At 43.5% G+C, this 16,414-nt stretch overlaps 1 protein-coding gene across 2 annotated transcripts in view; it reads right to left on the bottom strand.

The window, feature by feature from the left end:
- Positions 1 to 16,414, bottom strand: part of LOC139567716 (rab11 family-interacting protein 4A-like) — an 87,892-nt gene that overhangs the window by 68,869 nt on the left and 2,609 nt on the right. For both annotated transcript variants that reach the window (XM_071389148.1, XM_071389149.1), the window contains exons 2-3: positions 11,414 to 11,501; positions 9,473 to 9,558 (exon numbers count right to left, since the gene is read on the bottom strand). In XM_071389148.1, the coding sequence (XP_071245249.1) occupies positions 9,473 to 9,558; positions 11,414 to 11,501 (174 nt within the window). The remainder of the gene's footprint in view (positions 1 to 9,472; positions 9,559 to 11,413; positions 11,502 to 16,414) is intronic.

Raw genomic sequence — 16,414 nt, 5'->3', positions numbered from 1 at the left:
TTTTTTATGTCTTTATTTTAGTTTGGTCAGGGCGTGAGTTGGGGTGGGCATTCTATGTTGTTTTGCTATGTTTTGTTCTAGTCGTTATATTTCTATGTGTTTGGCCTAGTATGGTTCTCAATCAGAGGAAGGTGTCGATCGTTGTCTCTGATTGAGAATCATACTTAGGTAGCCTGTTTTCCCACTATGGGTTGTGGGTAGTTATTTTCTGTTTAGTGTTTTTGTTTGCACCTTACAGAACTGTTCATTTGTCGGTTTGTTGTTTTTGTTCAGTATTCATTCTTTATTAAATTATTATGAATACGTACCACGCTGCACTTTGGTCCTCTTCTCCTTCCACCAACGACAACCGTTACAAGTGTACTATACAGGGAATAGGATAAAGTAGTGTACTATACAGGGAATAGGATAAAGTAGTGTACTATACAGGGAATAGGATAAAGTAGTGTACTATACAGGGAATAGGATAAAGTAGTGTACTATACAGGGAATATGGGAATTAGGGAGCGCACCACATGCCAGATGCATGCTGATCATCAGTAGTTGTGGGCTGTGATAGCAATGTGAGTGATGTCGTATGTGTGGGCTGTGATAGCAGGGTGAGTGATGTGGTATGTGTGGGCTGTGATAGCAGTGTGAGTGATGTGGTATGTGTGGGCTGTGATAGCAGTGTGAGTGATGTGGTATGTGTGGGCTATGATAGCAGGGTGAGTGATGTGGTATGTGTGGGCTGTGATAGCAGTGTGAGTGATGTGGTATGTGTGGGCTGTGATAGCAGGGTGAGTGATGTGGTATGTGTGGGCTGTGATAGCAGTGTGAGTGATGTGGTATGTGTGGGCTGTGATAGCAGTGTGAGTGATGTGGTATGTGTGGGCTATGATAGCAGGGTGAGTGATGTGGTATGTGTGGGCTGTGATAGCAGTGTGAGTGATGTGGTATGTGTGGGCTGTGATAGCAGTGTGAGTGGTGTGGTATGTGTGGGCTATGATAGCAGGGTGAGTAATGTGTGCTGCTAGTCAGTCTGGGTTGCTGTGACTATGGTGTCATTATATGAGATGGCAGAAATGCTACAATATCTTTCCAAATGATATGTGTGGGCCTATGTGAAATCAGTCAATCAGGCACTCGTAATGATCATTTGAATCATCCAGAATATTTGTAACTAGCTAAGGCAATAACTGGTACTGCATATGGTTACAGTGACCTAACATCAACCTCTTTAAAGATCTCTAACCATCTATACGTAGACAGAAGAAGACCATTGCTTGAGTTATTCCATTGACTGCACAATTCTGAAGAACTATGGACCCATAAAAGCTATTATCATTGAGATGAATAATAGGATCTCTATGGCTATTATGACAAGCCATAAGTCTGCAGTACAGTATTCTCAATGCGGTTCCATCTCCCCACGCCTCCTTCACTCATCTAGATGAGTGTGTTTCGCACAGTATGCTCCAGCAGTGCCCACACAGTAAATATCCCTTCTCTCTCTCTCCCTTTTCTCTGTCTTTTTCTCTCTCTCTCTGTATGCGTCTCTCTCTCTCTATTTCTACTGCTCCCTCTCTCCATATCGCTTTATTTATCCTCTCCCTCTGTCTCTCTCTCGCTCTCTGTTTTCTTAAATCTGAGCATGAAATGACTGCAGTGGCTGACAGTGCATAGTCCTCCCTTGATTCTCATTTGAAATGCTAACGTGGATAGAGGGATGAGAAAAAGAGAGAGCGAGAGAGAGCCAGAGAGAGAGAGATAGAGAGAAAAAGAGATAGGAAAAGGGTGAAAGCACCCTGCAAGAAGAGCGAGAGAGAGAGCAAAAGAGAGAGAGACATAGAGAAAGAGATAGAGAGAGACCAACCTACTGACCAACCAACCGATTTAGAGAGTGAAAGTGAAAGCACATGAGAGAGATGGTGCAAGAGAATGAAAGAACGGTGAGGGGGGAGGAGGGGGGCGAGATTACACAGTTAATTTCAGAGCTGGTTTTGGGAGCTCCCTCACACACTGTTCTGCTCTGATGTTGAATCACGAAGCTTGCCTGGTGCTCCGAGAACGGCGAGATAAGATAAGTTATGAAAAGATTTAAACAAAATTAAGAGAATAGAGAGACTAGATGAGTTCGGCAGGGACAGGAGATTAAGATGAGTAAACCCTGGTGAATTGCCTGGCCTGTCAGCACCAGAACAAGAAAAGTTAACTAACATGTCTCTTAAATTTCTCTATGAACCAACACAATGAACGTAGCCTACAGTATAAGTCTGTGGTAACTCATTGTTTGTGACAGAGTCTTGCAGTACAGACTACATTGAAGATTACGAGCCGCCAATTGAGTCAATAGTCACTGTTTTAGTGAGCCTACAGCCACTCAGGGTTGGGGAGTAACGGATGACAAAAAAAACTGTAACTGTAGTTACGTTACCAGCAAAAATATTGTAATCAGATTACAGATACTTTTGAAAAACTAGATGATTACTTCTAGGATTACTATTAAATTCAGATAGGATGCTTGCGAAACCTTTTTTGACACCTTTCTGCTTTCTCAATGACATTCAAATCAGCATTGAAAAAAGTTTTAGTTTGTTCCGCCTGAGAAAGTCTGATCACAAATCCAGAGACCCCTATGATGACACACCAAATGCATTTGATGGATCCCGGGAAAATAGCAGGAATAGGCTTTTGAAGGCTACAGTCTAAGATATGTCTCCCAATGGTACGACTGCTGTCGGCATCCAAAGATCAGCGAACTTGAATAAACGCTTGTAGGTAAGGACATCAACAGTGGTGTACCCTACAGGCGATACAGATTTTCTATTGATATTTAGGCTACATAGTGCATTGATGTGAATCACCCTGCTGCTCTCTCATTTATTTGCACCTCTGGTTGTTGTGGATGGCTGTTCATGAATGTATATGTGTATTTTAACCCAATAAAGGTTGAATTTAAGAAGTTTAAGCTGCCTATCAATCATTGTTTTTGCAGCCAGGTGTGTATTCATTACGGAAACCGTTTACCGCTTGAAAACCAAACGGAGGCAAAAAGAGAGTTTCTATTGAAGAAATTCAGGTAGGTCCCTCCCCATTTTGTTCCGTTTTCTTCTGTTTAAGAAACGTTTTGCAACAGGATCGGAGTAATGAATACGCCCCAGTGGAAAGCCAGTGAAAAATCCTAATTTGCAACAGCTGCATGGTGCGGATCCCTGCCTATATGTCAGCATGTGTAAAAGAGGCGAAGTCAGGTGCAGGAGAGTAGCGTGATGTAAACAGGCGCACTTTATTAAACTTCCAAAAACGAGAGCACAACATAAATAAAATGCGCTCAAAAACACGGAACATAACAAAAGTAAAGCACGTAAAAGACACCACAGCAACATGAAACAATTACACACAAAACATGATGGGAAACAGAGGGTTAAATACAATTAGCTTCATTGGGGGAAATGAAAACCAGGTGTGTATGGAAACAAGACAAGACAAAGGGATATATGAAAAATGGAGCGGCGATGGCTAGAAAGCCGGTGACGTCGATCGCCGAACGCCACCCGAACAAGGAGAGGAGCCGACTTCGGCGGAAGTCGTGACACTATGGAATAAACGTTTGTGCTCAATACTGTCAAAAAGGAATTTAATTTAAGAAGACCATGAGTGGGGCTTTTATTTTCTTCATGGACAATTTTTCGGTAGTGCTCAAAGCATGCCATTCCAAGAGCAACATTTCTTTGTCAACTCCTTTTTGACATCAAAATCAAAAACAACAGATTAGGCTGATTAGTCCTTAGTTTCTGGGTTGTGCTCAGGTAAAACAATTTGGCTAATCTAGATTTCCATATTTCCAAGTCCTATTCCTGAAGATCAAGGGGTATTACATTAATTGGAATGACTGAAAATCTGACAGACTCTGTTGTTTTTTTAATTGAAAAGATATAGATTATTGTTCTTCCATACTGATCTCGACTAACCATGTCTGTATGGATCTCGCTTTGTGCACGGGGCTATTGTCATGCGGAAACAGGAAAGGGCCTTCCACAAACTATTGCCACGAAGTTGGAAGCACAGAATTGTCTAGAATGTCATTGTATGCTGTAGCATTAAGATTTCCCTTCACTGGAACTAAGGGCCCTAGACCGAACCATGAAAAAGACCGAACCCAGACCATTATTACTGCTCCACCAAACTTTACAGTTGGCACTATGCCTTCGGGCAGGTAGCGTCCTCCGGGCATCCGCCAAACCCAGATTCGTCTGTCGGACTCCAGAGAACGCGTTTCCACTGCTCCAGAGTCCAATGGCGGCGAGCTTTACACCAATCCAGTCAACGCTTGGCATTGCGCAAGGTGAACTTAGGCTTGTGTGCGGCTGCTCGGCCATGGAAACCCATTTCATGAAGCTCCCGACAAACGTTGAAAGTCACTGAGCTCTTCAGTAAGACCATTCTACTGCCAATGTTTGTCTATGGAGATTACATGGCTGTGTGCTTGATTTTATACACCTGTCAGCAACGGGTGTGGCTGAAATAGCCAAATCCACTAATTTGAAGGGATGTCCACATATTTTTGTATATATAGTGTATGTAAACTCTAACATTGATTTATCCTGCAATAGATGTCATTCAAATGGTAATATACATTTTTTGTCTTCTTCTAATGCCTCTTAAGCAGGTTGACGTTTATTGGGATTAGTTTTGTCCTTGAGGCAGAACTGAGCAATTTCCGCTTGATGGGCCAGATGCAAAGTCAAAATTGGCTATATTGTATATTGAAAACATAAATTTGCTTTTTGGTCTTAGGCATTTGGGTTAGCAGTGTGGTTAAGGTTATGGTTAATCTTAAGGTTAGGGTTAGGCATTAGTGTTAGCATTGTGGTTAAGGTTAGGGTTTGGTTAGGGTTATCCAAAATGAAATCTAGAATCGGCATCCTATTTTGCAACAAAGCCTCCTTCACTCACGCCGCCAAACATATCCTCGTAAAACTGACTATCCTACCGATCCTCGACTTTGGCGATTTACAAGATAGCTTCCAATACTTTACTCAGCAAACTGGACGCAGTCTATCACAGTGCCATCCGTTTTGTCACCAAAGCCCCTTATACCACCCACCACTGCGACCTGTATGCTCTCGTCGGCTGGCCCTCGCTACATATTCGTCGCCAGACCCACTGGCTCCAGGTCATCTATAAGTCTATGCTAGGTAAAGCTCCGCCTTATCTCAGCTCACTGGTCACGATAACAACACCCACCCGTAGCACGCGCTCCAGCAGGTATATCTTACTGGTCATCCCCAAAGCCAACACCTCCCTTGGCCTCCTTTCCTTCCAGTTCTCTGCTGCCAATGACTGGAACGAATTGCAAAAATCGCTGAAGCTGGAGATTTATATTTCCCTCACTAACTTTAAACATCAGCTATCTGAGCAGCTAACCGATCGCTGCAGCTGTACATAGCCCATCCGTAAATAGCCCACCCAATCTTCCTACCTCATCCCCATATTGTTTTTATTTACTTTTCTGCTCTTTTGCACACCAGCATTTCTACTTGCACATCATCACCTGCTCATCTATCACTCCAGTGTTAATTTGCTCAATTGTAATTACTCCGCTACTATGGCCTATTTATTGCCTTACCTCCTCACGCCATTTGCACACACTGTATATAGACTTTATTTTTTTTCTATTGTGTTATTGACTGTACGCTTGTTTATTCCATGTGTAACTCTGTGTTGTTGTTTGTGTCGCACTGCTTTGCTTTATCTTGGCCAGGTCGCAGTTGTAAATGAGAACTTGTTCTCAACTAGCCTACCTGATTAAATAAAGGTGAAATGTATTTTTCTTTTTAAAAGGTTTCAAATCTGATTTTATTACTTTGTGGCTGTGCAAGCTACTAACTTTTGCCTCTTAATGGGAAAGTAATCTAAAAGTAACTGAAAATAATCTGATTACATTACTGAGTTTGGGTAATCCAAAAATTACATTACTGATTACAATGTTGGACAAGTAACTACTAACTGTAAAGGATTACATTTAGAAAGTAACCTACACAACCCTGCAGCCTACCTAGTCAAGTAAATACTCAACCCATTGAGTTCCATGCTAATCTTCTAGCATGATATTTCCAAAATGGAGTTCATTGCTAATCTTTTAGCATGCTAACTGCACTGGTGGATTGTCAGTGTAATCCATGCAGTTCTAATGAGGACAAGCGTCTTAAGGCAGAGAGGGATATCTCAGCTCAGAGTCAGTACCAGTAAGAGGTTTGTAGAGGGGATTCTTTTGGGGGACTGAAGTGGGTCTCTGGGGGATGTAAGTCTCCAGTTTGTACATGTTTTAAGAACCAATCACGATTGATCTACCCTCAGAACAGTTGACTCCTTAAAACACCAACAAGCATGGTCTCTACTCCCTATGCTTCAGTAAACATTTGCAGTTCCTTGAACTTTGTTCACTTTATTAGCCATTTTCATTAATTCGTTTGGCTTATTTTGAGCTATTGAAAAGAGACAATGACATTTTCAATCTATACTGACTCGGATGACACGGAATGACCAGACACATAGAGCTACATCATAAACTATGACGTCTAATAGTGTAGAAATGTCTGATATGCGATGCTATGTGGGTACGATACGCAACATTGTACTAGCTCCTATATATCAACAGGAGTGGTGGTAGATATGACTCTGTTGTTGTTACCCTGCTAGTGACACTGTGTAGGGGAGGGATCCCACTCTTTTTGCTCTGACCTAATTCTGTAAACCAGGCTTGTCAATTACAGGAGTCTGCTTTCCCCCTGATCTGCTATCTCTCTACCCCTACCTCCCTGGTGCTGCACATCTAGACCAAGCTCTCATCACACACACACACACACACACACACACACACACACACACACACACACACACACACACACACACACACACACACACACACACACACACACACACACACACACTCACACTCACACAGTCTTTATCGCTCTCTCCTCCCCTGCAATGCTCAGTGCACCAGCTTCATCTGTCTCTGTTACCTGCCAAAACTAATTCCCCCAGCCTTCCCCCTCTGTGTGTGTGTATGTGTGTGTTGAGTGTGTGTGTGTGTATGTGCACTCGCTCAGCACATTATCCATTTGAGTGAACAGGCAAATAAATCCTGTGTACCTCCTCTTACACTAATGAGGCAGATCACACACTTCTCCTCCTCCTATCTCTCTCTCGCTCTTTGTTTCTCTCTCTCTCCTCTAGAGGCTGCACTGGAGCACAGAGATTCTGAGATTCCTCTGTCTCCTCACAATGGCAACCAAGTTTTCCCTTCGCAAACCTCTTTAGTCCAGACAGCTCAGCTGGAACACTGGATAACAACCCCACTGTCCCAGATAACTACACTCTGCCACCCAAACTAACCCCCAAAACATCAATACAAAAACAATGTACACTATCTTGATCCTCAAGAAAAAAGCTATTCACAATGTACTTACAAATAGTTCCAAACTTGTACTGTGAATGTATATACGTTCAGCTAAAGGTACCGTCCCTGTTCACCACAGCTACCTGTGCCTATACCAGGTATGAGACACCCAACCTCTCCCAGCATCTAGTGCAACAGGTTGAGTAGACACTAGAGGAGGGAGAAGTGAACGGGATCAATTATACATGACCATCTGGTAGCAAGTCAGCTCCTGGAACTGGAATCATCTTTATCTTGGTCCAGGCCTACTCACACTCACACACACACACACACACACACACACACACACACACACACACACACACACACACACACACACACATTCCCATTCACACACGCATTAACTGTAGGGTAGTAAGGGAACTCTGTGTGTCTCTATAAGTTGGGCCCCGCACCATTATGGCCATGGTGATGACATTTTTCTCTTTAGGTCAGCTGTAAATCAACAAGACACTATAGCCTCAGTGAGTGTGAGTGAGTGAGTGAGTGAGTGAGTGAGTGAGTGAGTGAGTGAGTGAGTGAAGAGTGAGTGAGTGAGTGAGTGAGTGAGTGAGTGAGTGAGTGAGTGAGTGAGTGAGTGAGTGTGTGTGTGTGTGTGTGTGTGTGTGTGTGTGTGTGTGTGTGTGTGTGTGTTTGTGTGTGTGAGATGGATTTATAGCTTCAACTGTATGGGGGAATTCAGTCAGCTTCAGTTGAACTACTAAATATACCACCAGGGTCATACAGTTCCATTGCCTTGTGAACGAGACTACCTTAGTTCAATGACATTTCCAGTGAAGGAGACAGAGGCATTTTGTAATGTCAGAGTCACTTTACAAAAGCTATTTCATTGATGGCAGGAGACGGATATGTATTAAATTACAGGCTTTGTACATATTTCAAGAGCATATATATATATATTTCTCCATGTGGATAATGCATTTGCAGTAGAAGCCTTGGAAGAAAAACGCTCTCAATCTGGGTACTCACAGAGAGGGCTTACATAAAAGGACACACTGACATACACTGACACAATTGAAAACAGAAACGCAAAACATTCCCTAGTTAATACCTACTGACATTAAATCAATGCTTCAACATTGCTTACATAAACAGAGAGACCCCCTGGCCTAGTGTCGTGGTAGAAAGTGTTACCACACGATATCTTGTTTCCCCAGAGATGACCCGATGAGTGGGACATTACAATGACACATACTGTAACACCTAATATGGGGATCCTCCTCTCCAATGCAGACCTTGGCTCAAATACTATTTGAAATCTTTCAAATACATTGAGCGTTTGCTCTAGTCTGCCTAGAGTGCCAGATGGAAATGATTCTAAATAATATTTGAACCCGGGTCTGCTCCAGTGTGGTGAAAGCTTGGGCGGCATCACTTGAAAATGTTATAGACTGTACACCCCCCATGACATAATAAGCCAATTATCTTAGTTTACTGACCTTAAATGAGAGAGAAGCGTGAAACAAAGGCCATGTCTACAGAATGGGGCTGGGCTGGAGAGAATCTGGGCCAGCTACTGTGACTACTCTTTGGCAATGGCATGGATAAAGTACGCCACCCTCTGGTCACATGAGGTACTTACGCCGAAAAATTGTACTCTGTAATTACACAAACATTTAATGAAATTTAACTTTGAAGCAAACTACTAGGCCTACAATAAAATCAAAATAAGTAATGTTGGTAAAGACATACATTTGTAAAGGTATGGTACAACTCACTATATTTGATGTGATGCCTGTTAATCCATTGTATGGGAGTTTGCCTTGACTCTGGCTAGAGTTCATGTCCAGATTCACATGCTGACATTAATCTAGGTTTATCCGTGCAGAGAGAGAAAAGACAGTGTAAAAATATAACCACATTATGGGGCTGATTGGGATGAAGGGCTTAGAAAGTCAAAGCTCCCATGTTACAAGAAAACAATGTAGTTTGAGGGTTTCACATGACTTTTGACTTGGTAATGAAAAGAGGGGTGTACAACTAATGAGGCTGGCCTGGCGAAGGGCACACACACACATTATGTACCTGGTAGTAGTAACCGTTGTCGGTCTCATAGGGACGCTGTGTGATACTGCGAGCTTCCAGTGTGGTCTTCAGGATCCCTTCACAGCCTGAAAGAGAGAGGGGGAGAAGGTGTTCTATACATACTGTATAGAATAACATGATATTCTTTAACTCCCACTGTCAACTTGTCTCTCCATCCCTGGGTAGCTTTTCTTTCCATCAAATGAAATCCTTGATGTGAGACCTTGCTGTACTTGTTAGCCGTTATATTAGCATAAAGTAATGAGACATCAAGACAAAAAACAACTGCCACAGTTATATGAGGTAGACTAGTTGAGTTCACAATCCATTTCCTGTAAGTATTTAGGAAACATGCACTTCTGCACGTGCACTTACTTTTCTCCTATCTATAATTCAACACACACATATTCACACAGACAGTGAGCCAACAGTGACACGGAGGGCTGAAGGAGTTTGTTGGGATGAATTAATGATTGGTTGGGAGTAGGTTAGAAACGCAGTCTTCGGCTTTGTAAGAGGGAGACATGAGGGCTCAGCTTTAACTTAGAGTGGGAGTAGACTAGTAGCAGTTTAATCTGACTAAAACAAAGCCTTCAGTCCATCATCTGTGGTTCATCATCCTAAATTCACATTGGCAGCTGACATGACACCACGCATGCACCGTATTAACAAGGCAAACTCCCTGTGCCCATACCTTGCCTTAGCATCACTGCACCATCTATAGGTTGTGGATTTAGCCCCTGGCTGCAGTGGCTGAGCTGGGGCCAGAGTAGAGGCAGGTCACTGCTAAGCATGCACACCTGCAGTCAATCAATTACAATGGAGCTCTATGGGGTGAGCGTTAGATGTTAGCCGTTAACGTGTCTGGCCCCAGCAATACACAACAACATCCTGGCAGGGCTGGTTCCCCACTCATGTGTCCTGGCGGGGCTAGTTTCCCACTCATGTGTCCTGGTTGGCTGGTTCCCCACTCATGTGTCCTGGTTAGTTGGTTCCCCACTCATGTGTCCTGGTTGGCTGGTGCCCCACTCATGTGTCCTGGCGGGGCTAGTTTTCCACTCATGTGTCCTGGTTGGCTGGTTCCCCACTCATGTGTCCTGGTTGGCTGGTGTCCACTCATGTGTCCTGTTTGGCTGGTGTCCACACTCATGTGTCCTGGTTGGCTGGTTCCCCACTCATGTGTCCTGGTTGGCTGGTGTCCACTCAAGTGTCCTGGTTGTTAGAAACAAGCCTTGAGTGTGTAGCAGGGAAAAACAAACTGACCATAGTGAAGATGTTAAGATTCAATCATGGGCAGGACTTTCATAATGTCAGTGAATGACTCACATAGCCCAAAGCAGACTTTTTATTCTCTAAATTGTAGGGCTTCACTTTTGATTGACACTAACTCTCCAGCATCCTTTATGTCTCTCCACCTTCACTTTCTGATGCTGATGCACTCTTTCTTTAGCCTGGCTGACGAGACTCACGCAGTCAGGGAGGGAGAGCTGACACACTGTCTGGACAGGAGGCCATTGAAAATGCAATATTCGCGCCAAGTTGTACTTATTTCTGGCTGAGCTTTGATTGGTTCTCTCAGAAAAAAAATATTTGGGCGGTTTGAGCTAGACTACCTTCTTATGAAAAAGAGTACAATATTGTTTGACCATTTTGTAGGTAGGCTATGTATGTATGAACATGTGACTCAACTCTACTCCATGGTAACTACATGGTAACTAGGCAGTAGGAGTTACCCAGCCTCTTCAGTTCCAGCATCTATAACCTGAGTAGGAGGGTAATGGCAGAATAGTGTTGCTGAATGATGCTCTTCTGCCTCAGTGGGAAGACACCATATGCATGTATGCACGACGCACATGCACGCAGACACGCACACACACACCAGTAAAACTGAATTATGCAGTTGCCGATGGTTGGCTCCCTGTGCATGCCTCTCATTCCTACCTTTGATAGCCAGCACTCCATGGCAGAAGTCCTTGAAGTTGATCCTGCCCTGGGCATTGGGGTCCAAGCATTTGGCCAACTTCTTCACCTGTAGAACATGGGACAGGCAACAAAAAGGTTGAAAAAAAAAATTTGTCATGGGTTTAGCTTCATATAATACAAAGAGAATCTATGCAAACCTACAGATGAAATTGTAAACAACTTTTCAATGTTGAGCGAGTGCACATACACACACACACACTCAATACACACATACACACACAGAGGGGGAAGGCTGGGGGAATTAGTTTTGGCAGGTAACAGAGACAGATGAAGCTGGTGCACTGAGCATTGCAGGGGAGGAGAGAGCGATAAAGACTGTGTGAGTGTGAGTGTGTGTGTGTGTGTGTGTGTGTGTGTGTGTGTGTGTGTGTGTGTGTGTGTGTGTGTGTGTGACCTGTAGCTGTGAGCCTCCCACCACCACCTGTTCTAACAGTCCCTCTCTGAGTAACTACTGAGTCACTACAACACAGCTCATATTGTTATGACCTAGAGCTAAAGTACGGCTCTTCACACATAGAGGATCTCACTCATATAGAGCACACATTATGAATGCATAAGACTGTGTGTGTATATATACTGTATATACGGAAACGATATCATAACTGCCATCGATAAGAGACATTACTGTGCAGCCGTATTCATCGACCTGGCCAAGGCATTTGACTGGTTTACCAACTACTTCTCTAATAGAGTTCAGTGTGTCAAATCGGAGGGCCTGTTGTACGGACCTCTGTCAGTCTCTATGGGGGTGCCACAGGGTTCTATTCTCGGGCCGACTCTCTTCTCTGTATACATCAATGATGTCGCTCTTGCTGCTGGTGATTCTCTGATCCACCTCTACGCAGGCAACACCATTCTGTATACCTCTGGCCCTTCTTTGGACACTGTGTTAACTAACCTTCAGACGAGCTTCAATGCCATACAACTCTCCTTCCGTGGCCTCCAACTGCTCTTAAATGCAAGTAAAACTAAATGCATGCTATTCAACCGATCGCTGCCCGCACCTGCCCGCCCGTCCAGCATCACTACTCTGGACGGTTCTGACTTAGAATATGTGGACAACTACAAATACCTAGGTGTCTGGCTAGACTGTAAACTCTCCTTCCAGACTCACATTAAGTATCTCCAATCCAAAATTAAATCTAGAATCGGCATCCTATTTTGCAACAAAGCATCCTTCACTCATGCTGCCAAACCTACCCTCGTAAAACTGACCATCCTACCGATCCTCGACTTTGGCGATGTCATTTACAAAATAGCCTCCAACACTCTACTCAACAAATTGGATGCAGTCTATCACAGTGCCATCCGTTTAGTCACTAAAGCCCCATATACTACCCACCACTGCGACCTGTACGCTCTCGTTGGCTGGCTCTCGCGTCATACTCGCCGCCAAACTCACTGGCTCCAGGTCATCTACAAGTCTCTGCTAGGTAAAGCCCCGCCTTATCTCTGCTCACTGGTCACCATAGCAGCACCCACCCGTAGCACGCACTCCAGCAGGTATATCTCACTGCTCACCCCCAAAGCCAAATCTTCCTTTGGCCGCCTTTCCTTCCAGTTCTCTGCTGCCAATGACTGGAACGAACTGCAAAAATCACTGAACCTGGAGACTCATATCTTCCTCACTAGCTTTAAGCACCAGCTGTCAGAGCAGCTCACAGATCACTGCACCTGTACATAGCCCATCTGTAAATAGCCGATCCAACTATCTCATCCCCATAATGTATTTATTTATTTATCTTGCTCCTTTGCACCCCAGTATCTTTACTTGCACATTCATCTTCTGCACATCTACCATTCCAGTGTTTAATTGCTATATTGTAATTACTTCGCCACCATGGCCTATTTATTGTCACGTTCGTCGTATGAATCGGACCAAGGCGCAGCGTGGTATGCGTACATTCTTTATTATATTAGGAATGAACACGTGAAGCTATACAAATGAGTGCTGACAGGCAACTACACATAGACATACAAATACCTAGACCTACAAAACCCCTAGAACTACAAAACCCTAGACAATACAAAACCTAGCATACCTACCCTCGTCCCAACCTGACCTAACCAAAATATAAAGAAAACATAGATATCTAAGGTCAGAGCGTGACATTTATTGCCTTACCTCCCTTATCCTACCTCATTTGCACACACTGTATATAGACTTTTTCTACTGTATTATTGACTGTATTTTGTTTATTCCATGTGTAACTCTGTGTTGTTGTATGTGTCGAACTGCTTTGCTTTATCTTGGCCAGGTCGCAGCTGTAAATGAGAACTTCTTCTCAACTGGCCTACCTGGTTAAATAAAAGTGAAATAAATAAAATAAATAACAATAAAATGTATAAATAAAACCAGCCAATACCAGTCAGAGGTGAACTGGTAGATCTCGGTTGATGATCCTGTGTAATAGTCAACGTGAAAGTGAGGAGGGGGAGACAGAGGGTTATCTTACTGTAAACAGCCCATAGTACCGACCTGCACTCCCTGTGATGGAGGAAATGTATGCAACTCTGTAGCCGCTCCCACCATCAACCCACATCCACATCTTTCATGTGGGCTGGAGCAGAGACACAGAAGAACTGTACTGTGCTCATGAATTATGCATTTAATGCACTTTAGATGCTGCCTGCAGCTCTTTCAACTCCTACTTTTAGACTGTGGCTGGTAAAACGGTGTCATGAAATTGTAAATGCTGGGGATAGAGACCTGCTAGTGACTGAGAATGACTGTGTGAATATCAGAGAGATTGTGTGTGTGTGCATGCGTGCGTATGCGTGTGTTTGTGTGTGTATGTGTATGCTCATACATTTGTGTGCGTGTGTGTCTGAGAATGTGGTGAGAGAGTCCTTCAACAGACCACACACACACGATGGGTCCTCGGTCCCATCTGTCCAACCTCTGCTATACAGCTGTGCATCACCATCCCTCACTGTGTAAGCCAGCTGTCAGTCAAAACACACACCAGACGGTCACGGCTCTAACGCCCTAGTTACTGTCGGCACAGCAACTGGGTCAACAGGAAAGTACTGGGTGAAATGAAGGTCATTGTGTTGGATGATTTGGACCAGTGAGTCTGAGTTTTTAGGAGATTAAATTCACTTTTGCTGGATTAGGAGGAGGAGGGGATCAGTGTGACTGTGAGTGGGTGGATAGCGGGAGTGGACAGGATAGGTCAGAATATGGGAGCAGTGAAAGGATGATGTTGAGGTTACATGTTGCCAGTAGGACATGGAGAGGTCCAGACAGGTTTAATCTAATCTGCATCATGTTCTGTGTGCGTAACTCAAATCAAATCAAATGTATTCAAAATTATTCATTTTTTACATCAGCAGATGTCACAAAGTGCTTATACAGAAACCCAGCCTATAACCCCAAACAGCAAGCAATGCAGATGTAGAAGCACAGTGGCTAGGAAAAACTCCCTAGAAAGGCAGGTACCTAGGAAGAAACCTAGAGAGGAACCAGGCTCTGAGGGGTGGCCAGTCCTCTTTTGGCTGTGCCGGGTGGAGAGTATAAGAGTACATGGCCATTAAGGCCAAATCATTCTTCAAGATGTTCAAACGTTCATAGATGACCATCAGGGTCAACTAATAGAGTGGACCATTGTGGTCTACTAAAACTATTGAGAGAAGCTTTGGGGAAATTGTTTAGCTGAAAAGATTTAGCTTCATCGAGCTGCCTCTTTCTCAAATGCTCATTTAATTTTGAACTAAGGTAGTTCCAACATGAGAATTCAGGGTCCATATAGACCTATTCACTACATCTGCTGAGGAGAGTGTTGATGCTACATGCATAGTTGAAAACCCACACTACCTACTATTAATAGCACCCCTTTTTAACCCCTCTCCACATCATCAAGCGGTACCAGAGCGCCAAGTCTAGGTCCAAAAGGCTCCTGAACAGCTTCTACCCCCAAGCTATAAGACTGCTGAACAATTAATCAAATGGACACCCGAACTATATACATATATACATATATTTTTACTTTATTTTATTTAGTAAATATTTTCTTAACTCTATTTCTTGAACTGCACTGTTGGTTAAGGGCTTGTAAGTAAGTATTTCACGGTAAGGTCTACTACACCTGTTGTATTCGGCGCATTTGACAAATAAAATTTGATTTGATCCATGTGCCCACAGTCCATGCAAAGCATCCCAAAGGAACCAATCAGAGCTAATGTTCCAGAGAAGTGATAAGCAACAGAACACGGGGGAGCCAATCAACACTAATGTTCCAGCCCTGTGACATAGATTGGAACACAAGGGACTTGTTTCTACTGTGTGCACAGATGAACAACAACCTATTTTTGGATGGGCCTTACTTCAGTATCATTGTTAATTATACAACAGTTAAAACATCAAGACCAAACTGGTATCATTTAGCCAATGACAAAGTCGGGAGAGTATGGGTTGTCCAGTTAAAACTGGTCTGAGATCAGTTTATGCTTATCAACCTGTGGGAAGTTGAGTGCATCCATCCCCAACTCACACTCAGAACAGTAGGACACACTGCAGGACAGTGGACTCCTGTAGAGCTACGCAGATCTGCCTGTGTATGCATACTATGACACCCTATTTTGACCAGGGGGACCAGGGTTCTGGTCAAAAGTAGTGCACTATATAGGGAATAGGGTGCCATTTCGGACACAGCCTATGAATCATTCTTACTGGAAAAAGCCTGTGTGGAGACAGGCAAAGTGGTCTATTACCAACCTAATTACATTTACAAAGATACAGAGCGCCAATTAAAATAGTTAATTGTTCACATAAAGAGAGTGCCAATTCATTGCACACAATTATTATTCAGACAGAGCAGGTCAGTGACGGGTTAGGATAAGATACATTCTCTTGTGTGCTTTGCGCTGTTTCTAGTCTAGGCTATATACAGTGGGGAGAACAAGTATTGGACACACTGCTGATTTTGCACGTTTTCCTACTTACAAAGCATGTAGAGG

Source organism: Salvelinus alpinus, chromosome 2, assembly GCF_045679555.1.
Source record: "Salvelinus alpinus chromosome 2, SLU_Salpinus.1, whole genome shotgun sequence".
Taxonomy (NCBI): domain Eukaryota; kingdom Metazoa; phylum Chordata; class Actinopteri; order Salmoniformes; family Salmonidae; genus Salvelinus; species Salvelinus alpinus.
The sequence above is the reverse complement of the archived record's forward strand: the minus strand, read 5'-3'. Positions and strand labels throughout refer to the sequence as shown.